This window comes from Tyto alba, unplaced genomic scaffold (genome assembly GCF_018691265.1).
Source record: "Tyto alba isolate M040663 unplaced genomic scaffold, T.alba_DEE_v4.0 Super-Scaffold_19, whole genome shotgun sequence".
Classification (NCBI taxonomy): Eukaryota; Metazoa; Chordata; class Aves; order Strigiformes; family Tytonidae; genus Tyto; species Tyto alba.
Window position 1 is genome coordinate 12946259 of NW_024881281.1, and position 22233 is coordinate 12968491.

The following is a 22233-nucleotide window of genomic DNA, read 5'->3' on the forward strand; positions in this document are numbered from 1 at the left end:
CAGATATGGCCACACTCCCGTGCAAGACTAGCCACAGCATCCCCGTGCTGCGGGCACAGCTCTCCGAGGCGCAGAAACGGAGTAGGGTTAAAAATCCTGCCCAGCAAACTTTTCCAGCGGCTGCTGCCGCCTCTCCGGGGACTAAACAGAGAGCTGGCTCTGCCCAGGCTCCTCAGCGTGGGCTTCCCAAGCTCCCTGACATCCGCATTGCAAGTCTTGCCTTTGGTGGGTGAGAGCAGAAAGGCAGCCTGTGAGCAGGGTTGCACTGGGGAGAGGCGGCCTGCGGCTCTGCCTGCCCCCCCCGAAAGGGCTGTGCAGGGTCTTGGCAGGACCAGAGCAGGTGATGGGGACCGGTTGTGCCATGTCGGGGTGCTCCTGTCAGCAGTGGGGCGGGGAGGTGGCAGCGGGTCCGTCTCCTGCCCCTCTAATCCCGCAGCTAGGGCCCTGTCCTTCGCTGCCGAGACAGCACGGGCAGCCCCGGCCCTGCTCTGCTCTGCTCTGCGGCGTGGGGTGGTCTCGCCATCCTGCTGCCAGGTTCCCCGTGTCCCTGAGACGTGCTTTCCCCTCAGCCCCTCCGAAAGCAGAGAAGGAGCTGGAGGCTGCTGCCCGTGATCCGGTGGTAGGGGAGGGATTTGCCTTCCCTCTGCCCGTTCCACTGCCCCAAGAGCAGGAGAGGGTCCTTTGTGGTCACTGCTTTAATTGCATCGTTATTATGCTGAGTAAATGAGTCCTGGCAGCAGCTGAACCTGGCGGATGCCAACCACATCCCAGAAAGGCATCCGGCGAGGGGCAGCATCCAGCTGGCACGAGCAGGGGCTGGGGGCCTGGATGGGAGCCAGCCATCGACAGGTGCCGGCAGAGCCGGGGGGTCTCAGCGAGGGGGGGGACTCAGGGGGGAGCCCGAACCCTTCCCATCTCACCCCCCCCCCCCACTGCTTCTCTTTTGCAGACTGTCAGCATCAATAAGGCTATTAATGCACAGGAAGTGGCTGTCAAGGAGAAACATGCCAGAAATATCCTTCCCAAAGTTGGCCGTGGGACAAGCGAGCGTGGGAGCAGGGCTGGGGCTGCCCGGAAAAGGGGCAGCAGTGAGGTGGCACGTGGGGAGAGGTGCCGGCACAGCTGGGCCAGCACCACAAATTGGCTGCCAGGGTGCTGAGAGTGTCTGGATGAGACCCTGGTGGGGGCTCTTGATGATGGTCGGGGTTTTTCTGGCATGGCAGGGGATCCCTGCTGCTGCTGCTGCAGCCTTTGCTTTTCAAGGGGTGCCCAGCCTTGTGCTGCCGGCGCTGCCGTTCCGTGGGAGGGCAGGAGGGACAAATGCCCGCAGCATGCTTAATCCCCAAAGGTACTTGTGAACATGCTGCCACTAAAAACAGATACTCAGCATCCCAGCAGGGCAGCCAGGAAGGCTCGTCAGAGCCACAACCCCAGCCCGGAGCGTGCCACAGTGCTCGCAGAGTGGTGATGTGGGGCTGGAGGAGAGGGGATGGCATGTTTCTGGGCTTGGCAGCTTATCAGCTTCCCACGGTGGCCTGAGTCCCCTCGAGTCTGTGGGTACCAGCGGGCTTTGGGGTGGCTGCTCTCCATCACTGCCAAAGGGGGAGAGGAGTTTCCTTGACCAGCCATCACCTTGCATCCTGGGCACGCACCATGAGAAGGGGGCACAGACCTTCTGGTCGGTGGTGAACCGGCTGCCGCTGTCGGGCAACGCCGTGCTCTGCTGGAAGTTCTGCCACGTCTTCCACAAACTTCTCCGGGACGGCCACTCAAACGTGAGTACTGCAGGCTCGGTGCAGCAGCTGCCCTGGCCCAAATCCTTTCCCCTACGGTGTGGTGGGAGGTGCTGGCGGGTTGGTGCCTTCCTGGGGGTCAGTCCTGGGTGGGGACAGGCGCAGGGACCCCTCCCTGCTTGCTTTGCCGGAGCCTTCCCGGTGCTGCTCTGCCTGCCACCCCCCTGCACTACGAACCCCAGTGCTGACCACAGCACCGGTGCCAGAGGAAACGGCTTGGCTTGGGGCATCAGCATTGGTGCAGGAGCCACCAGCAGGGATCCTCCTGCCCCATGTGCAAATGGGGAAACTGAGGCACCCCGGAGCCGGTGGTGGTGACACCACAGGCTGCAGGGTCAGGAACACATCAAGACCTCCCATCCCTTACCCCAGTTGCTGGCTCCAAGCATGGCACGTCTTGCCCTGGTGCTCTGCCTGCTGCCCGTGCCGCCTGCTTATTTTCGTCATCGTTCCTCCAGGTCCTGAAAGACTCTGTGAGATACAAGAATGAGCTGAGTGACATGAGCAGGATGTGGGTAAGCGGCCGACCCCGCCAGCCACCATGGTGGGGGCACCCCAGGGGTCCCTCGGCAGCACCCGGCACCCCAGCCGGGCTGGGGGGTGGTGTTGGTTTGGGCGGTGGTCTCACCCAGGAGGAGCCAGGCTCTGAGGGCTGAGCCCCTGCTCAGCCGTGGCTGACCCGTGGCTGCTGAGACCTCCCTGTGCTGGGTTTGCTGGTTGTGTTCAATATCCCATTCCACCAAAATCAAGTGCCTTCTTCCTATTTTGTGGCAAAACCCAGTAAAACTTGGCTCTGGTAGTCAAACGCAACATTGAAATCTGCAGAGAAGGTGATGAGAAGGTCTTGACCAAATCCTTTTGGCATGTTTGCTGCAAACCAACCTGCCAGCCTGTTGGCGAGGAGGGTTTTGGCTGTGTTTTTGGGGGAGAGAAGGGAGGGGGTGCTCATGCTGCAAGGGGAGAAGGCTTTCTCACAGCCTGCCTCAGGTCTCAACAGCTTTTTGGTGTCCCCAGGGCCACCTGAGCGAGGGCTACGGACAGCTCTGCAGCATCTACCTCAAACTGCTGAGAACCAAGATGGAGTTTCACACCAAGGTGAGCACTGTCCGGTCCCCATCTGCACAGCCACAGCAAGGGGTGGGTGATGGGGCGCTGGGGCGAAAGTGGCGGCAATGTTATGGGGCAGGAGAGGGGCTGGCAGATCTGTCCTGGTGCTGTCACCCCAGATGGTCCTCTCCTCTGTCATGGCCATCCTGCTGCCTCCATGAAACATGTCCCAGGCTGCCAGTGTCCATCCTTAGGCTGAATAAAATGTTGCCCAGGGACCAATGCTTCAGGGATAGATGGTTTCGTGGTGGATCAGGGCTCCTTGGAGGCACCTGGATTGGGCAAGGAGTTGGAGGGCTATAAGAAGCAGTAAGAGACCCCCCAGCTTTGGGGTGCCTGTCCTCTCCTGAAGAGGCCATGGGGTTCTGGAGCAGGGAGGGCTTGTGGGGGCTGTGATGGGCTGTGCCACACCATAGGAGCAGTTCCTGCCCATCCCCAGTGCTGCCCCAGCAAGATCTGCAAGGGCTGAAGCAAGCCCAGGCAAGCAGGGACAGGCTGGAGGCAGGGCAGGGGCCAGCGATGAGGTGTAAATCCCCCAGAAAAACCTGCAGTGGAGCCTGGCTTCTCTGTGTCACCGTGAATGCGGGAGGGATGCCGGGGATTTTGGCTGGTGGGGTGTCCCTGTCGGTGCATGGAGGAGGATGAGCAGCAGCACTCGCTGTGACCAGTGTGTGAGAATGAAGGGTTATTTGCCACAGTCAGCAAAGGAGAAATTAAATGGATGTATATAGAAACGTCCTTTTGCTTGTGACCAAAGTTTGGATGTCAGGCACTATAGTGCTTTCTAAAATTAGGTTTTTATATAGACAGAAAAAGTGCAGTGGGAGCAACAAGTCAGCCTGGAAACTCAAGAATGATGGGGAAATAATGATTAACTTAACCTGAGCACCACTGAGCATGCATAACTTAGTTCTCAGCAGAACTTCAACAGAATCACAGGTTTAAGATTTTGTTATGAGCACCCAGTTCATGGCAGACCAAAAATCTCACCTTAGATTTGTCAGGAAAATCAGGAAATCAGGATGAAGTAGCACAGAACATACCTCTCTGTACTCCTGGGGCTTCTGCCCTCCATCACCTGCCCTGCTTGGTAAAGACCACTACCCACTGGGTGCTGTGGGATTGGTCCTGGTCAGAGTCAGCATGATGTCCCATCCTGTCCCACTCAGTGTTGTCCCCAGCTTGAAATAATCAGTGCTGGTCACCAGAGTCCATTTTTTCTCTCTCTTCTTTGGGCTCTTTGGGCTCATGGGCTCCATGGCACAGGAGCATCCCAGGGGACCATCCCAGATGGGTTTTTTCCCCATTATCAGGAGCTTGTTTTCAGCCTCTGGAGCAGCACTGCTGTGCAGGTCCCTTCTTTGGGCTGGCCTCCAGAGAGAAGCTCTGGTTCTGGCTGTGCCCCATGCACGCCATGCGGGCTACCAGGAGTGATGGGCAGCTTGTTTATAGTAAGGGATGTGGCGTGCCCTGTTGTGCCTCAGGAAGCCACGCTCACATTGATGGAGCTTATTAGGTAGATGCTTTCTTACAGAACAAAATAGAATATGGTTATGATGTTAAAATAACAGTGTGCTGCCAAGAGCAGGATGGAAAGTCGTGGTGGGCTTGTACACAAGCACATCCCTGCGTGGCTTCAAGTGCCCTCATCCTCACAGTAACCAGCTGCAGCAGGTTTGGTACTTGCAGTGTTTCCTTCCTTTCTGAGCTCTGCTGGAAAGAGGTGTTTTCTGAAGCTAGGCTTTACCCATCACCCTGATTTGGTTTGGAACTCTGATGTGACCTTCCCCGATGCCTGGGCAGCATGAAGAGGCTTTGCCTCACGGAGGGCCACTGACTTCTTCCCTTCCAGTTTTTGGTGATGCCATGCATGAGCTGGTGGCCCCTGCTCAGCAGTGTTTCTAAGCCCAGGGAGAACGGGCTTTTCTTGCTGGGGACAGTACTAGCACCATGGAATGGGGATGCTGCAGTCACCCGGGGCTCAGCAGACCCTGTGTTTGCCCACTTTCCCCTCCGCATTGCTCCCTCGGTGCATCCGAAGAGCTGACCCAGTTTTCTGCACCGAGGCTGCTGGCCAGATCGGTAACCCTGGTGCTCCCAGAGCTGTGGCCAGAGGGGGAGATCCGATCCTCCAAAACCTTTTCCCAACTCCTGTTTCCCCATGCAGAATCCGCGCTTCCCTGGCAATCTCCAGATGTCCGACCGGCAGCTTGACGAGGCTGGGGAGAATGACGTCAATAATTTGTGAGCGTGGGGCGGGGGCAGGAGGCAAGGGAGGGGGGTGGATGCAGGCAGGGTGCCCAACCTCACCAGCAGCACAACGGAGCTGAGGACGGGACCTTGCGCCTTCCCCACAGCCCTGGCATGGGTGCTGGGAGTGGGCAGAGCCCCTGGGCAAGGCTGGTGCATCCATGGCAGAGCACTCGCTCATCCCTCTGGGGTGTCACCTGGCACAGGTTGAGGCCCATAGGTGGCTGCGGGGACGCTCCCCAGCCATCCTCGTCCCTCTTCCTAGTTTTCAGTTGACTGTGGAGATGTTTGACTACCTGGAGTGTGAGCTGAACCTCTTCCAGACAGGTAAGTCCCTATGCTGCCCTGCCAGAGGGTGGAGTGGGAGGTCTGCAGGGGCTAAGCTGCGTGGGAGGGAGGCTGCAGGAAGGATGCTGTCTGAGGGCATCACAGCGCATCTCTTTTTCTAGGCGCTTCACCTAAATTATTAAATTAAGTCCCTGTGTGTTGTGCTGCCCCATGGCAGCCCTCTGGCAGTGCCGTGGGGCTGGCCACACCACTCCCCACCACGTGCATCGCTTCTGCCGCCCAGACTTTGGGCTCTCCCGCTATGGCAGCCTCCCCAGGCTGAATTTCTTGTCTTATGCATGGGCTTGTGACAGGTTTTGGTTTTTATTAGCAGTGAACGCAAGCTGCTGTAGGTGTTCGGCAGTGCTGGGGCTGTGGGAGGCATGGGGGCACCCTGCCTTCCTCCTGCCCTCCTGCGCAAGCAAGCGGAGGGGTAAAAACAAGCCAATCTCAACCCTCAGGACTGTCATGTGCCTCTGCACGCTTGAGCACAATTAGGTTTGGGGTAAATTAAAGCAATTGTGGGGCAAACCTTCATCTGCTGCATGCACCAGGCATGGGTGCTGGTGAGACAGGGCTGCATTTTGACGGAACTGGAGCAGCACCCTTGTCGTGTGGCCGCATGCTGGCACAGCAGGATGGGGATGGGGACGGGTGGCTCATCCATCCAGCGCAGGCACGTCCCCGGAGTGCTCCCAGGAGCTCTTGCTGCTTTGCCCTTTGGAGGGAAGTTGCTGAATTGAGGGAGATGTAGCTGCCATTTTCTCCAACTGCCCTGCTGCACCAGCATGCTCTGAGGGCAGGCGTCCCACTGCTCGTGGGAGACCGGCACGGCTGGACCATGGAGACAGTCAGTGGACATATGGCCCAGGCTGGACTCAGCCCTGGCAGAAATACCTTTGCGCCCCGGTGTTGTGCTGTACAGCTTGCAACCCCGGCAGAAGATGCAGTTTGATGGGATGTGGACAGAGGGTTGTGGACACGAGGCGCTGCCGGCTGCTCCTGGCTGCTTTTGGAGCATCTCCCCGCCGGCGTGCACGGCACACCCCAGTGCCAGTGGGACGGCAGCGATGGGCAGGGCACAGGGGCTGCATGTCCTCTGGGGGCTGGGAGCTCTGCCTGGGGACCTGTCTGGGGACCAGGCACCTCCAGCCCACGGTGCCAGTGTTCCCAGGCCTGCGTGGGAGTCCCGGGTGGGAATTTCCCCTCCTGCTGAGCTTGCAGACAGCTGCGGGGTGGTGGGCTGGGCCCCCAGAGGCCAGCAGGTCTCTTGCTCTGGGTGAAGGTCTCTTGCTCCGGGTGATATTTGTGGAGGTGACCGACGTGGTGTGGCACCCGCCGGTGCCGCTGTAGCCTGATCCCATGCTCCTTCCCCGCAGTGTTCAGTTCCCTGGACATGTCACGCTCAGTGTCAGTGACGGCTGCGGGGCAGTGCCGCCTGGCCCCACTCATCCAGGTGATCCTGGACTGCAGCCACCTCTATGACTACACCGTCAAGCTGCTCTTCAAGCTCCACTCCTGTGAGTGTCCCCCGTGTCACTGCCTTGGGCGAGGGGGGGACACCGGGGCTCACCACCCTGCTCAGGTTGGGCTGTTTGCCCCCTCCATCTCCTTCCCAGCCTTTTCTGGGGGGTGAAGGGAGTGACCAGGACAAGGGACAAGATGGTGCAAGCGCTGGGGGACGGAGCTGTCCCAGGAGCCTGCCTTGCTGAATGCCCCTCAGCCACAGGGACGGTGCCCACCAGGAGCTCCCCAGCTTTGGGCAGGCACCGGCAGCAAAACCCACATCCCCCCAGGACCTTGAATTGTGGTGGCAGCTGCCCGAATGCCAGCTTGCTGCTTTTCCCTGCCCTGGGAGTGTGTGGGTGGGAGACGTGATCCCCTCTTGCATCGGGATGCTGAGCCCAGAGCATTCAGATCCCGGGAGGAGGGTGGCCATCTCTGGGAACGCCCCACCCCTGTGTGGCTGTGGCAGTGGATTGTCCCCTGCTCTGTGCTCCTTCGCAGCGTGGAGATGCCCAGTGACCCGTCTCCTTGCTGCTTCTCCCAGGTCTGCCGGCGGATACGCTGCAGGGCCACCGGGATCGCTTCCTGGAGCAGTTCAGAAAGTAAGTGCCCGGACCCGGGGCACTGGCTCTCCCCAGTGCCAGTGGTGCTCCAGGGGTGCTCCCAGGGTGGAGGGAGCACACAGGGATGCCGGAGCCCTGTGCTGTGGCTCAGCAGCCAAGCGATGGAGATGGAGGAAGTGCAGGAGTTGATCTTGGTTGGGGCTCTGAAACCTAGCCTGCTTCAACCTCTTGGCTTTCCCTGGAGATTCCTTCCTCCAGGACAGCCGCTCCGCTTGGCTAATCTACAGCTATTGAATTACCAGATAACAGTGTTATTAATTCTAACAGGGTGTTCAGCCACTGACGGCATGTCTGATGATTTAAAACCTTCAAACCCTTTAATTGCAATTTTAAATGCAATTTGCAGTCGACATGCTGAGATGAAAGTCTGAGCATGGGCTGAGAAGACAAGCATGGGGGGTTGCTGGTGGGGACACCTCAGGGATGCCCCAAGCTGGGTGTGAGGAGGACACTCAGTACCCTTAGTAGTGTTTTCTGTTTTCAATGGGTCCATCGGCTCTGTCGGGAGAGGGATGTGTTGGTAGGAGGATGCAAGCAGCACGTGGAGGTGGTTCACGATGCTGCTGCAGGAGGGAGGGTCTGCACAAGCCCTGGCAGGGACTCGCAGTCATGGCGCTGGGGGCACGGGACAGGGAAATGAGATTTTTTTTCCCCCCAATTCTGTTGAATTTAAAAAAAAAAAAATGCCAGTTGCACAGACTTGAGGGAGCTTGTTAAAAGGGACAGCCAATGGATGAAACCTTTGGGGGTTGCAAAGCTGATGAGGGGTCCATGAGGAGCCTTGCAGAGAGCCTGGGTGCCAGGAATGCTATTGGGTGATGCAATGGAGCAGAGGTGGCTTTTGGGTGGGAAAAGCCATCCCAGCAGGGACACGGATGGAAAAGGAAAGGGTAAAGCTAATGGCACCTGTGTCTGCTCCAAAGTAAGGTGTCAGTAATAGGGATTTTAAAAGCAACAGATAAAAGGTGTAGGAGGAGAGAGCCAGAACCAAGTCATGGTCACCCAGTTATCCAAAACCGTGGATGTGAGGGTGCCTGTGACACTGCTGGACTATTGCCAGTGGCCCGGGGCTGAAAAGTGTTATGGTGCTGGCTGATAAAAAGGGCTTCAGGGAGAGGGGAGGGAGGCAGCAGAGGGGCTTACCCGGCACTTGGCACAGCAGGGAGATGATGAGTGGCAGAGTCTTCATCAAAAAGACAGCATGGGGTGATGTGGGTGCTGCTGCATGTGGAGGTGGGCGTTGGGTTCATGAGAGGCCGTGAGCTGCTGCAGGATGATGTGCAGTGGGAGTGAACATATTTATTTCCAAAAGTTCTGGGAAAAAATGGAACTCCCCTGAGAAGTGCAGATGACACCAAGCTGAGTGGTGCAGTCAATACGCTGGAGGGAAGGGCTGGCATCCAGAGGGACCTGGACAGGCTGGGGGAGGGGGTCCGTGTGAACCTCATGAAGTTCAAGAAGGCCAAGTGCAAGGTCCTGCACCTGGGTCAGGGCAACCCACCATTACTAGCACAGACTGGGGGATGGATGGGTGGGTGGATGGATGGATGGGTGGGTGGATGGATGGATGGATGGATGGATGGATGGGTGGGTGGATGGGTGGATGGATGGATGGGTGGATGGGTGGATGGGTGGGTGGATGGGTGGATGGGTGGATGGGTGGATGGATGGGTGGGTGGATGGATGGATGGATGGATGGATGGATGGATGGATGGATGGATGGATGGATGGATGGATGGATGGATGGATGGATGGATGGATGGCAGCCCTGCAGAGAAGGACTGGGGGATACTGGTGGGTGACAGGTGGGACAGGAGCCAGCAACGTGCACTCGCAGCCCAGAAAGCCAAGCACCTCCTGGGCTGCATCACCAGCAGCGTGGCCAGCAGGCCGAGGGAGGGGATGCTCCCCCTCTGCTCCGCTCTCCTCAGACCCCCTGGAGCACTGTGGCCAGCTCTGGGGTCCCCCGCACAAGACAGACAGGGACCTGGCAGAGCGGGTCCAGAGGAGGCCACCAAAATGGCCCGAGGGCTGCAACACCTCTGCTGTGGAGAAAGGCTGAGAGAGTTGGGCTTGGGCAGCCTGGAGGGGAGTCGGCTCCAGGGAGACCTTGCCGCGGCCACTCAGTACTTAAAGGGGGTTTATAGGAAAGAGGGGGGGAGATTTTTGACCGGGGCCTGCAGTGACAGGACAAGGGGCAGCGGCTTTGAACTCAACAAGGGTGGGGTCAGGCTGGAAATAAGGAAGAAATGTTGTATGATGAGAGTGGTGAGACAGTGGCCCAGGGTGCCCAGAGCAGCTGTGGCTGCCCCCTCCCTGGAAGGGTTCAAGGCCAGGTTGGACGGGGCTGGGAGCCCCCTGGGCTGGGGGAAGGGGGCCCTGCCCGGGGTGGGGGGGTGGCACTGGGTGATCTTTGAAGGTCCCTTCTAATCCAAACCACTCTGTGAGTCCATGATCCTGAGAGATGTGAGGGCAAGTCTGCCCTGGATTAGTGACTGAACAAAGGAGAGGTGACAAATGGTCAGGTTTTGTACCAGTGAGTGTCTCAGGGTGATTCTCTCACCATAGTTTAAATGAGATCAAAAAAGAGTGAGCAGTGAAGTGCCGTGGCGTCTGGTACGTAGTCTTCGGGCTATTCAAAACAAAAACTGGCTGCCAAGAGCAGGGGGAGGATGTCACAGTGCTGAGGGACAGCTCGATTCAAGGTCACAAGCTGCAAACCAGTGCCTGTGGGAAAAACACCAGACACAAGCGTCAGCAGATAGCAGGGGCTGTCTTTGGGCCCTGACCACCCAGAGCAGAGACCTTGGGGTGGGTATCAACAGCACCAAGATAATGACTGGGATGCTGGGGTGGCTGGAAGGGAGGGAGCCATGAGTGGCGTGGCCAAGCACTGCCTCTTCTCCCCAGAGCTGGAAATCCTGAAGCGAGGTAGCCATGCTCCTGGGGAAGATGCTTCTCTAGGGAGCTGAAGGTGATGGTGCAGATGTGACCACCAGGCAGGGAGCCCCCAGCCCACTGTTGGCCAGGTCCACAGTGGGAGCCATGGTGATGTTGCTCAGCTGTCCCTTCAAACTTTGGCCATGGTGAGGACAACACAGAGGTGGCTGTACCTCGCTGTGACCAAGTGCAGCCAGTCTGCTGCAGTTCAGCGTTTCACAGACTCACGGAGTGGTTTGGGTTGGAAGGGATCTTTGAAGATCATCCAGTCCAACCCCTCTGCCATGGGCAGGGATGTCTTCCACTAGATCAGGTTGCTCAAGTTTCAAGTCCTTCTCTCTGCTCATCAGGTCCTGGGTTTATGGGAGCAAGCCTCCAGCAGTTTTTGCCAGAGGTGGGAGGCTGGTGATGGGGTCTTCCCAGGACCCACTATGGGTTTGGTGGCAGCACACACACTGTCCCCTCCAGAGCAGTGTGGTGGCCTGGTGACACCCTCCAGGAGCCAGGCGAGGGGTTGGAGCTACCCACGTTTGGGGTTGGATGTCTGGGTTGGGCAAGAGCTGTCCCTAACCATTCCCTGCCCCTCGCAGGCTGAAGGACCTCTTCTACCGCTCTAGCAACCTGCAGTACTTCAAGCGGCTGATTCAGATCCCGCAGCTGCCAGAGGTGAGACCCTGTGGTCCCCAGTCCCCACGGCCAGGAGCAGCAGTGGGGCTGGTGGCACTGGGAGACTACCCAAAAAGGGTCTCCTGCCACCTTGCCCAGCTTCCCAAGGCCGGTGGCAATGTGGGGCTCATGGGGCCTGAGGCTCACCCTTGCATCCCTCCCTGGGTGGGATGCTGTGGGATGGAGCTGCCCCTCTGGCCGGGGGCTGTGGTTCCCTCTTGCACCGACCCTCAGCCCTTGCCAGGATCCATCCCTATGGGTCCTGGCTCCATCCCCGTGGGTCCTGGCTCCATCCCCATGGGTCCTGGCTCCATCCCCGTGGGTCCTGGCTCCATCCCCGTGGGTCCTGGCTCCATCCCCGTGGGTCCTGGCTCTGTTCCCACGGGTCTGGACACAGCCAGCTCTGTGCCAGGACTGGATTTCAACCAACCATGCCCATGGCAGTGCTGGTCCTCCCCTACCCAGCCACACTCCCCTCCCTCCCCAGAACACTCCCAATTTCCTGCGCGCCTCAGCGCTGTCAGAGCACATCAGCCCCGTGGTGGTCATCCCCGCTGAGGCATCCTCGCCTGACAGTGAGCCCATCACAGACCTGGTGGAAATGGACACAGCCTCGCAGGTAAGCTGCTGTGGCACTGCCCTTGCCCTTCAGGCTCCGGGGAAGACGGCGGGTGCTCTTCAGCTTTGGGGTTATTTCTCTAAAACCATGCTATGGTGGGGGCTGAGGCAGTGGAGATAGCCTTGGGTGCTGGGGAGCATCACTGCAGGGGGCCACGTGGGTGCTGAGTGTTGCATGTGGGTGCTGCTAGGTCTGAGCCAGGCTGAATTCATCACAGTGCTTCTCTCGGTGGTTTGGTGCCCTCCAGTGATGGCTGATTGGAGATGTTGGCTTCCCAGAATCGCCCCTCAGCTGTGCGTGCTTGCGTTAGGTCTTCATGCCCCTCTCCAGCCAGGGTTATCCCCAAGCACTGAGCATTTTGGGAGGTGTGCGGTGACGTGGCTTTGGGGATCTTGCCACCCCGGGAGTTAGGGGGGGATGGACCACAGATACTCCATGTTCAACACGTTCAGTGCCCTGGGAGCGGCAGGGTGGATCCAGCCCCAGTGTCCAGGCAGCATGAGCAGATGTGGGCTGGCTTGGCGGTGCCGCCGGGGACGTGGAGGAGGCGAGCGCTCCTGGGTGGTGGTGGCTTCACCCCAGGTCCATGCTGGTCTCCCCATAGAGCCTGTTTGACAATAAGTTTGATGACATCTTCGGCAGCTCTTTCAGCAGCGACCCCTTCAACTTCAACAGCCAGAACGGGATGAACAAGGATGACAAGTGAGCAGTCCCGGCGATGCCATGGAGGCAGCCGGGATCGGAGCCATCATGGCATCGCAGCTACAGTGGCACAGGGGACACCACCCCTCCCGGGATGCGTCCCCATGGCACCGGCATGGCTGGTGGCACTGAGGGTGTCCCCGCTGTCTCTCCTTCCCAGGGACAGGCTAATCGAGCAGCTTTACAGGGAGATTGCAGCCCTGAAGGAGGAGCTGGAGAACTTCAAGGCCGAGGTGGGTGACAACTGCCCGGCGGTGTCACGCAGTGAGCACCCATGTGGCAGTCCAGGGGCAGGATGAGACCCAGCAGCTCACACCAGGAATGGGGCTGGTGGGGTGGTGGCTGTCACCAGGTGGGCAAGGCACTGACCCTGTCTATCCTGCCTTGTCCCTGATGGCTTCTGCATCCCTGGCACAGCCCATGCAGGGGGTTCCCAGGTGTGCCGGGGGTGGGGGGATGTGTCCCTGCTGGGGGGGCCAGGCTCACCCTCCCTGCCCAGCATCCTCAGTGCCTCACCCTGCTGCATTTGGGGCTCTGCGGGATGCTGCCGGCGGGCTGGCCACTGGACAGTACCGGTGGGCATCAGACAGTGCCAGCAGCCACGGAATGGCTCCGGGAGCTGCCCGTCTGCTTCCATGCAGAGTGCACGGGGCATGGTGCAGCTGCGCGGTCGCACCAGCGAGCTGGAGGCCGAGCTGGCTGAGCAGCGGCACCTGAAGCAGCAGGCGCAGGACGAGAGCGAGTTCCTACGCGCAGAGCTGGAGGAGCTGAAGAAGCGGCGGGAGGACACTGAGAAGGCGCAGAGAAGCCTGACAGAGGTCGAAAGTGAGCAGGGGGAGCCAGCACGTGATTTGGTGCGGGGGTGGGTGAGCCCCAGGGTGGGGGTCCCGAGTGCTGACCTCGGCGTCCCTGCGTGCATGGCAGGGCGGGCACAGGCCAACGAGCAGCGCTACAGCAAGCTGAAGGAGAAGTATAGTGAGCTGGTGCAGAACCACGCCGACTTGCTGCGGAAGGTGGGCTCCCCGAGACCCCTCCTGGAATCCCCTTTTCCAGCCATGCCCCCCAACGTCGGGTGTCACTGAGCTCCCTCCCTGCTGTTGCCAGAACGCAGAGGTGACCAAGCAGGTGACGGCGGCCAGGCAGTCTCAGGGGGACGTGGAGCGGGAGAAGAAGGAGCTGGAGGACTCCTTCCAGCGGGTGAGCGAGCAGGCTCAGAGGAAGGTGAGTAGGGACAGGGGGGGGACACGCCAGGGATGGGCGGGGGTTCCCGCATGGGGCACTGGTGCCAGCAACCTCTCTTCTTGCCCACAGTCTCAGGAGCAGGCAGAGGTGCTGGACACGCTGAAGCGGGAGCTGGCAGCCAGCAGGCAGGAGCTGCAGGTGCTCCAGGGCACCCTGGAGTCCAGCACACAGGTGAGAGCCCATGGGTGGCCCTTGCCAACCCCCCACCATCCCAGGAGGAGCAGCCCAGGCGAAGGGGAGGTCTGCCTGCAGTCATGGTGCTTGGGTGAGGTGTTACCCATGCAGGAGGCATTACCCCCCACTGGCCTGATAATCAACTCCCTGTCTTCTTCTTCCCGACATCTGGATGGGTTTAATGATCATACCAAGGGGTTTAACACTTCTGGGTGCAAAAGCATACGGAACAATGGCCTCCCACAACAGGGGTTGTCAAACAAAAATCCCTGCAAGAGCAGTGTCAGGCAGGGTGGCTCTGCCCTCTAAAACCCAGGTGGGGAGTGTGCCATCACATCACAAGCCTTTGCACGGGCTTGCTGCCGTGCAAGAGGGTATTTCATGCCTGTGAAGCTGTGGAGGATGGCAGGGATTTCCAGGCTTATTGTAGAAGGCAGAAGCTGGCAAGAAAATGGAGCTGCCCATCCCCAGGGTGCACAGACAGCAGGACAGGGATGGGGCAGAGTCAGCTCCAGGGTCAGCAGCCAGCGCCCTTCATCCGCTCCTCCATCAGGATGCTAACTGTCATAGTAAAAGTGAATTTTTACTGATAAAAGTGAACAGGCTCCCCAGGGTCCCTGAATGTCCCCGGGCGAGGCCATCAGCACTGCAAGGGCGCTGCCAGGTGGTAGGTGGTGCAGGGCTGCAACTTGCAAGGGCTGTGATGCACTGAGCAGGGATGGTCAAGGTGGTCCGAGCCTGGACCACGAACAAGTTCCCAGACTGGAGGGTTTGCCCTCAGCACAGCCCCAACTGCTGTTTCATGCCCACCCAGGCCGGAGCGGAGCAGAGCACCCGGATCACCAGCCTGGAGCAGGAGAGGGACAGGCTGAGCCGGGCAGCAGAGCAGCACGGGGAGGAGATGGCCACCTTGCAGGCTGAGCTGCAGCACCTGCAGGACATGCTCAGCCGCGAGCAGGAGAGCAGCAAGATGGAGCTGGAGACCTTGCAGACCCGACTGAGAGACAAGGTACTCGGGGGTCACCACTGGCACAGGGCACCCCGGCGTCCCTCTCCCTGCAGAGCTGTGGGGGTCTGGGGGGTTCAGCAGGGCTGGAGGCGGCGGTGGGATGCGGGGGTGGTTCCTGGGCAGCGCGGCGGGGGCCGTGACACCCGCGCCGGCTCGGCAGGAGAGCGGGGAGCAGGCGCTGCGGCGGCGCCTGGCCGAGGAGCAGTTTGCCCTGCTGCAGGGCACTGCGCGGGAGGCGGAGAGGATGGTGCAGGATGCTCTCAGTCGCCTGGAGGATCCCGCTCACATCGGCTGCACCGGCTCGGCAGGTGAGATCCCCCGGGCTTGCCAAAGCTGGTGTGACTCCCCCTCTCCCTGCTGTTCTCTGGGCCGTGCCAGCGGCAGAGAGCAGCCCTGGCACACACAGGGACGCCCCGTGTTTGAGTCCTGCCTGCTGTCTGCCTGCAGATTACCTCCTGTCCAGGACACTGGCAGCCTCCGAGTGCATGGAGCGGCTGCGGGACGCTCATGGCAAATACGTTTCCAATGGCGCGGGTAAGAGCCGGCAGCCCCGGGTGGGGGCTGTGCCGGAGGAAGGGGGCAGCTCCGGCACTCGTGGGCCAGGTGGGCAGCACCCACTGGGGCTGAGGCATGTGCCCGCTCTCCCACTGCAGCCGTGGGCTCTCTGCTGCCCTGCCTGGCCCTCTTCGCCCACCTTGTCAGTGACACCCTCCTGCAGGGCAGCGCTACCTCCCACGTGGCCCCCATGGAGCCCGCCGACCGTGAGTGCTGCCCAACGGGGCAGGCAGGGTGCTGGGGTGGGCAGGGTGCTGGGGTGGGCAGGGGACTGAGCAGACAGGGTGCTGGGGTGGGCAGGGTGCTGGGGTGGGTGGGGGACTGAGCAGACAGGGTGCTGGGGTGGGCAGGGTGCTGGGGTGGGCGGGGGACTGAGCAGGCAGGGTGCTGGGGTGGGCAGGGTGCTGGGGTGGGTGGGGGACTGAGCAGACAGGGTGCTGGGGTGGGCAGGGGACTGAGCAGACAGGGTGCTGGGGTGGGCAGGGTGCTGGAGTGGGTGGGATGCTGGGATGGGCGGGGGACCGAGTGGGCAGGGTGCTGGGGTGGGTGGGATGCTGGGGTGGGTGGGATGCTGGGGCAAAGGGCCAGGGTGGACAAGGGCCATCGTGGGCAGGGTGCTGGGGCAGACAAGGGCCTGGCATCTCTGTCCCCACGTGCGGCACCTGCAGCATCTCATGCTGCCCACGCAGGTCTGCTGGAGATGTGCAAGCAGTGCGGCAGCGAGGCCGTGAGCTACCTCAGCGCCCTGCAAGACCCGGGGACGGTGGAAGACGCCGACTGCAGCCTGGTGATGACCTGCCTGAGCCAGATCAGCGCCATCGGGGAGGTGGGTGCCTTGGGAGGGCTGGAGGGATGAGGTCAGGCTGTGGAGGGCACTGCCAGAGGGGATGTGTCACCCCTGGATGGTCCCTTTCATCCCATCCTGTCCCCAGGAGCTGCGGCCCAGAGGGCTGGACGTCAAGCAGGAGGAGCTGGGTGACCTGGTGGACAAGGAGATGGCAGCAACGGCAGCAGCCATTGAAACAGCAGCTGCCCGCATTGAGGTGAGGGTGGCCACATGCTGCAAGGCACCTCTGGGTGCTGTGCCTGCCGGGACCTCCGGCACGAGGCCGGGATGGAGCGCGGGGCTCAGTGCAGCCTCTCCCCCCTCTACCAGGAGATGCTGAGCAAGGCACGGGCTGGTGACACTGGGGTCAAACTGGAGGTGAATGAGAGGTGAGTGGTGGCCAGGGCGCTGGAGAGAGCTGGGCAGGCAGGATGGAGCCTGGTGCTGCCGGCAGAGTAGGTGCCCCATGGCTCTGGGCTCTCCCTGCCCCACAAGTGGGGCTCAGTGGGGTTTGTCTCGCAGGATCCTGGGCTCCTGCACAGGCCTCATGCAGGCCATCCACATCCTGGTCCTGGCCTCTAAGGACCTCCAGAGAGAGATCGTGGAGAGTGGACGGGTGAGCAGGGGCAGGGATGCGGGCAGGGGCACGGGCAAGGCACGGGGCAGCAGGTGCTTGGCCAGCTGCGGGTCACCGAGCACTTGCTGGGGACGTGCTACTCCGAGCCTTGGCCCATTGGGGCACCGACACTGGCTGCCAGGAGCTCCTGCCTCAGCCCTGGGCTCTCACCCTGGCTGCGGTCCCTGGGGTGTCACAGAGGTCCCTGATCTCCCTTCCAACATAGGGGAGCCCATGACCCCCTGGGTTCGTTGTCTCCCCAGCTCCCACACACATCGTAAATGAAACCCTGACTTACTCTGTTCCCCCAGAGTGGGGGTTTGGGGGTTGCAGGCCCTGCTACTCCCCTGTCCCCAACGCGTGACCGTGCCTTTCCTGACGGCAGGGCGCAGCGTCTCCCAAGGAGTTTTATGCCAAGAATTCCCGCTGGACTGAGGGTCTCATCTCTGCCGCCAAGGCCGTGGGCTGGGGTGCCACCGTCATGGTGTAAGTGCCACCGTCACCGGAGGGGGGAAGAGGACGGCAGGGTCCTGCCGTCCCCACAGGGAAGGGACGGGCATGGCGGGAGGATGCTCCAGCCCCTCTCTGCCCTCCCCCAGCGACGCTGCTGACCTGGTGGTGCAAGGCAAGGGGACGTTCGAGGAGCTGATGGTCTGTTCCCGAGAGATTGCAGCCAGCACTGCTCAGCTGGTAGCAGCCTCCAAGGTAGGAGCTTGGGGGGCTCCCACACCGCTGCCTGCACTCGGCTGTGGGAGATGCTCTCTCCCTGAGCCGGCAGCAGCAAGGCTGCTCCTGCTCCGTCTGTGGTTTAGGGTGACCCTGGGGCACCACGTGCTCACCCCAAACCATGGGGCTGGTCTTCTCACTCGGTGGGGTGTAAGCTCATCCCTCCTCACTGCCCTGGCAGGTGAAGGCAGACAAAGACAGCGCCAACCTTTGCAAGCTCCAGCAAGCCTCCCGGGGTGTCAACCAGGCCACAGCCCGTGTGGTGGCCTCCACCAAGGCAGGGAAGTCACAAGTGGAGGAGAAAGGTGAGCGTGAGGCTGCAGGAGTGTAGACCTGCCCCAAAAACCTCTGCCCTTCTGTTGTCTGTGCCCCAGTGGTCTCAGCCTGCTGCTGCCCCTCGCTGCCTGCGTACCCCATGGTGGCAGACCCTGCCAGCGGCATCGGAGCTGCTGGGGGGTCTGAGCTGGGGCGCGGGGCTTGAGGTGGGGACGATGGTGTCTTTCTCCACAGAGAGCATGGACTTCTCCAGCATGACGCTCACCCAGATCAAGCGTCAGGAGATGGACTCGCAGGTAGGAGGTTCCCCCCACGTTTTGGGAAACGTTCCTGCTGGTGCCTCACTTGGGCTAATGAGAGGCTGCCTGGGCTGAGGGAGAGGTGGGTGGGGGCACCCTGCCTGACTGCCAGGCCCAGACAGCACCAGCTCATGGGGAAAGCCCAGGGTGTAAAGGCAACAGATGGGTTTGCCCAGGAGCCACGTGCAGTTGGTCCTCGAGCCTTTTCCAATGCTCACCCCATCATGGCACCGCGGCCCTTGGCCTCCTCCTGCCCTCATGTGCCCACTGGGTTGCCCCACAGCACCCACCTCTGCCTGGCATGGGGTGGCCCTGGGGAATTCCCCTTCCTGGGGTGCCCACAAAGGTCACTCTGCCTTCATCTGCCTGCACAGGCAGTGCCCACCTGAGCTCTGTCCCCTCCCCGGGACCACTTGCCATTGGAGCACTCATAGGATGTACCTCAGCAGTCTTTGGGCTTGATACTGGGGAGATAATGGGTGTGAAAGGGGAGTGCCCAGCCCAGCATGGCTTCATGCTAGCTGGAACGCCCGGGTGCTGTGCCAGGGTGCAGGGTGGCCATGGTGGGCATGATGTCCTTCAGGTGCGGGTGCTGGAGCTAGAAAACCAGCTGCAGAAGGAGCGGCAGAAGCTGGGGGAGCTGCGCAAGAAGCACTATGAGCTGGCAGGAGTGGCAGAGGGCTGGGAGGAGGACGGTGAGTGGATCCCAGTCCTGCTCCGGGGAGGAATGGGGCAGGACAGGGAAGCCCTGCCCGCAGTCCAGGCGGCAAGCAGGCACGAGTTTCATTCCTACTAGCACAAGTAGAGCCGGGGGGTCGTCAGCACACATGGGCAAAGCTGCGGGGCACCTGACCTATGCAAGAGCCTGTGGGACCTGCATCGCCCCTGCGCAGGGTGCTCGGGTGCTGCTGGGGCACTGCCACCCTGCAAAGCCCCGGGGTCCCAGGGGAACGAGGCAGAGGGATGCTGAGGCACCGCGTTGCTCTGCACCCCCTTAACCCTTCTCCCCCCCGCAGCTGCAGATTAACGCCCATGGTGCAAGCAGCCCGCAGGGGACACCCCCATGGCGGGCCGGGACCCAGCTTGGCGCAGCCTTTTGGGAAGATCCAGAATAAACCGGTGCAAAAGCCACCCCGAAGCACACACCCTCTGCGTCCCCCTCGCCCAGAGCCGCCTCCAGCGCCGGAGCACTGAGAGCCACCTGGCGAGACCCCGGTCTGGGAGTGAGGGCTCGCCAGCCTGATGCCAGCTGCAAACCGCACATGTATTTATTAGCTGCTTGGGGTTGGGGGGGGGGTCTCCGGGAGGGGGTGTCTTTAACCCTTTAGTTTTGTTTTTGCACAGATTTTCGGAACTCTTTGAGCCGGCTCTGGCTGAGCGAGAGCAGTCGGGTTTCTTTCACCTCTTGTTGCTTCTCCAGCCTTAACCCGGTCCCTGGCTCGGCGCAAACATTCCCCTGCTCCACAAAGGAGCCTGCCGCAGTGCCAAGGGCCCCGGGGGTGCTTCTGGGTCAGGAGCCAGATTTTGGGGTGCTGCTGGGCTTGGTGCTAGGTGTGCTCCCTGCTCTGCTGGGGGCACCGAGTGCCTTTGGCTGCTGGGGTGGGGGGGGGGGGAACACTCCCATGAATCGCCCCGGCAGCTGAGACCAGGGTGCCAGCAGCAGCAATGCCAGGAGCAGCGGGCAGTGAGGAGGGAGTGGGGCAGGCAGCGGGAGGGATGCTGCCATGAGTTTCTGCCCCCCCATCGTAGGTCCTCAAAATGCCCACTCTGCCCCTTGCTCTCCTCCCTCCACCCCCGAGCTGGGCTGCCCTGCCCTGACAGATCACTGTGTTCACGCCAGCAATAAACCCTCCGCAAGGTGCTGAGCATGGGTTTGGGCAACCGTGGTGCCACCACACAAGCCACCAGCTCCTGGGGGTGGGGGGAGGTGGCTCTAGAACAGCAGCACAGAGGGTTCGGGGGGCAGCCAGGATGCCCCAAAACCAGAGCGCCCCAAAACCAGAGCGCCCCAAAGCCAGAGCAAGTAGCTCCCCGGACCCACTCGCTCTGGGCTGGTGCCACCCCTGTATCCTCGCCACTCTCTTCAGTGCATGGGGGAGCGGTGCCGGCGCTGCCGTGGGCTGGGGCAGCTATGGGGCTGGCACCGGCCAGGGAACCTTTGTGCCTTGGAGCAGGGGGCTTGGATGGCAGGGGGGTGTCTGCCAGCTCTGGGCCCCCCAGCTTGTCTCACTGCGGTGGGGACAGCGGCATCAGACTGCACAATGATGTCCCTGTCCCCCACAGCTGCCCCTACGGTCCTGCTGGTGCCCCTTGCAGGGCCAGGGTGGCTTTCCCAGGCTGGCAGCACTGCTGCCTGCACCCTGCCTTCAAGCAGCTGCCACTTCCTGGGGGGGGAGACAGCCAGGCCAGCTCCCTCAGGGTGCTAGAGGTGCAGGATTTGGCCTTTCTCCCTTTAGGAAGTGGTCGCATTGCCCAGAGTGGCTGGGCTGTCACCATGTGCTTTCCCAGTGACGTCCGTCAGCCCTTGGCTGGTACTCGGAGCAGTGGGACCTGCCTGCATCCCCCTGCCCGGCCAGGCCGTCACCATGGCCTCAGGGATGCCCCCCCCCAGCTACACGCAGGAGAGCACAACTGTCCACTGTGCAGGGATCCAGTGTCCCTGTGTCCCCCAACCAGCCCTGCTGCCAACACACCCACTCCGTGTCCCCAGCCTGCTGGGGACACCTCGGGGACCCCAGGACTCCCTCCACCCCCCCCCACCCTGGGGCTCCCACAGCCTCCCCACGCCCTGCTGCGGCCGTACCCTGACCCGCGCCGGCTCCCCTCTGGATGCAATACCAACTATCCCATTCCTGCAGGACACGGGGAGCCCCAAAACCCTCCCTGCTCTTTTTTTTTTTTGTGTGTGGAGGGGGGTCTCACCTGCGCAGGTTACCCCCAACTACCTCAGGCCTCCAGGTCAGGTCGGGGCTGGGGGGAAGCAAGGGGGTCGTGGTGGTGGTGGGAGCTCGGGGGTGGCAGCACCACTCAGCCAAAACCACTTCTCCTTTTTGTATCTTGGCTGGGTGCTGGTGGGGGGAGTGTCCCCTGCGTGGTTCCCTGGTGCTGGAGGCTGGTGATGGGGATGGCAGGGATCCCCCTTCAGTGCAGGTTGGGTTGAATATTTTTTTTTTTTTTTCATTGTATAATAATAATTACTACATCGTGTGTTTTCGATTTTTCAATAAAGCCTTCAGCCCAGCTCTGCCGGCTCCGGGGTAGTTGGCAGCTGGGCTGTGTCACAGTGGGGGTCCCACAGCTCTGCCCTCTGCAAAAAATAACTTGGGGAGGTGCTGTCAAGGTAACCTGAGTGATGTCCTGGCGATGATGACCCCTTCCTGGCTCTGTCCCCAGGCCTACCCTGCACATCACCTTCCTTGGGAGGGGACCAGGAGTCGGTCCCTGCTCAGCGCCGAGGACCAGGGCTGGCATCGGCCTCCCCATTGCCCCAGTTCCACCCGAGGGGGGTGATGCTGCAGTGTGGGGACCATGCTGACCCCCTCCTGTCCTCCCTGGCTGTGCTGCACAGTCACCCTGGTAGGGCCATGGCACAGGGGTGGTGCTGTTGGGTGGCCCGTGGGGGCCATGAGTGGGGAGATGCTCGGGGGAAGGTCCCCTGCCAGGCATAACCCTGCAGCAGGACATCTGGCTCCTGGGGAGCCCTCCCACCCTGGGCAGCACCCAGCCTCCCACTCCCACCCCTGCCAGGGCTACCTGGCCCCCTGGGGTTGCAGAAAGCCCCGTGACAGCCTGTCCCTGCAGCTGTGGTCTGTCCTCGGGGACGCAGCAGGACAAAGTGGCCTTCCCGCTGTCCCCAGCGCTGCGTGGGGTGGCTCGTCCCCAGCCCTGCCGAGCAGGCCGGTGGCGGTGGCACCCTTCGGACAGGGCAGGGGGACAGGGACCGGCCACGCAGGGAGCTGCCCCCACGCCCCGTGGTG

At 61.4% G+C, this 22233-nt stretch overlaps 1 protein-coding gene across 2 annotated transcripts in view; it reads left to right on the forward strand.

Moving 5' to 3' along the window:
* The window catches only part of HIP1 (huntingtin interacting protein 1), a 50385-nt gene extending 28882 nt beyond the window's left edge, over window positions 1–21503 (forward strand). For both annotated transcript variants that reach the window (XM_042791536.1, XM_042791537.1), the window contains exons 2-31: window positions 950–1013; window positions 1633–1775; window positions 2252–2308; window positions 2808–2888; window positions 5068–5144; window positions 5416–5477; window positions 6857–6997; window positions 7528–7585; window positions 11137–11212; window positions 11700–11831; window positions 12436–12533; window positions 12694–12766; window positions 13175–13358; window positions 13458–13546; window positions 13638–13754; window positions 13845–13946; window positions 14764–14958; window positions 15119–15266; window positions 15406–15492; window positions 15612–15719; window positions 16203–16339; window positions 16446–16556; window positions 16670–16728; window positions 16862–16955; window positions 17341–17441; window positions 17555–17660; window positions 17863–17986; window positions 18192–18253; window positions 18840–18951; window positions 19273–21503. In XM_042791536.1, the coding sequence (XP_042647470.1) occupies window positions 950–1013; window positions 1633–1775; window positions 2252–2308; window positions 2808–2888; window positions 5068–5144; window positions 5416–5477; window positions 6857–6997; window positions 7528–7585; window positions 11137–11212; window positions 11700–11831; window positions 12436–12533; window positions 12694–12766; window positions 13175–13358; window positions 13458–13546; window positions 13638–13754; window positions 13845–13946; window positions 14764–14958; window positions 15119–15266; window positions 15406–15492; window positions 15612–15719; window positions 16203–16339; window positions 16446–16556; window positions 16670–16728; window positions 16862–16955; window positions 17341–17441; window positions 17555–17660; window positions 17863–17986; window positions 18192–18253; window positions 18840–18951; window positions 19273–19283 (3009 nt within the window). In that variant the 3' untranslated portion in view covers window positions 19284–21503. The remainder of the gene's footprint in view (window positions 1–949; window positions 1014–1632; window positions 1776–2251; window positions 2309–2807; window positions 2889–5067; window positions 5145–5415; window positions 5478–6856; window positions 6998–7527; window positions 7586–11136; window positions 11213–11699; window positions 11832–12435; window positions 12534–12693; window positions 12767–13174; window positions 13359–13457; window positions 13547–13637; window positions 13755–13844; window positions 13947–14763; window positions 14959–15118; window positions 15267–15405; window positions 15493–15611; window positions 15720–16202; window positions 16340–16445; window positions 16557–16669; window positions 16729–16861; window positions 16956–17340; window positions 17442–17554; window positions 17661–17862; window positions 17987–18191; window positions 18254–18839; window positions 18952–19272) is intronic.
* Window positions 21504–22233: the final 730 nt, after the last annotated feature.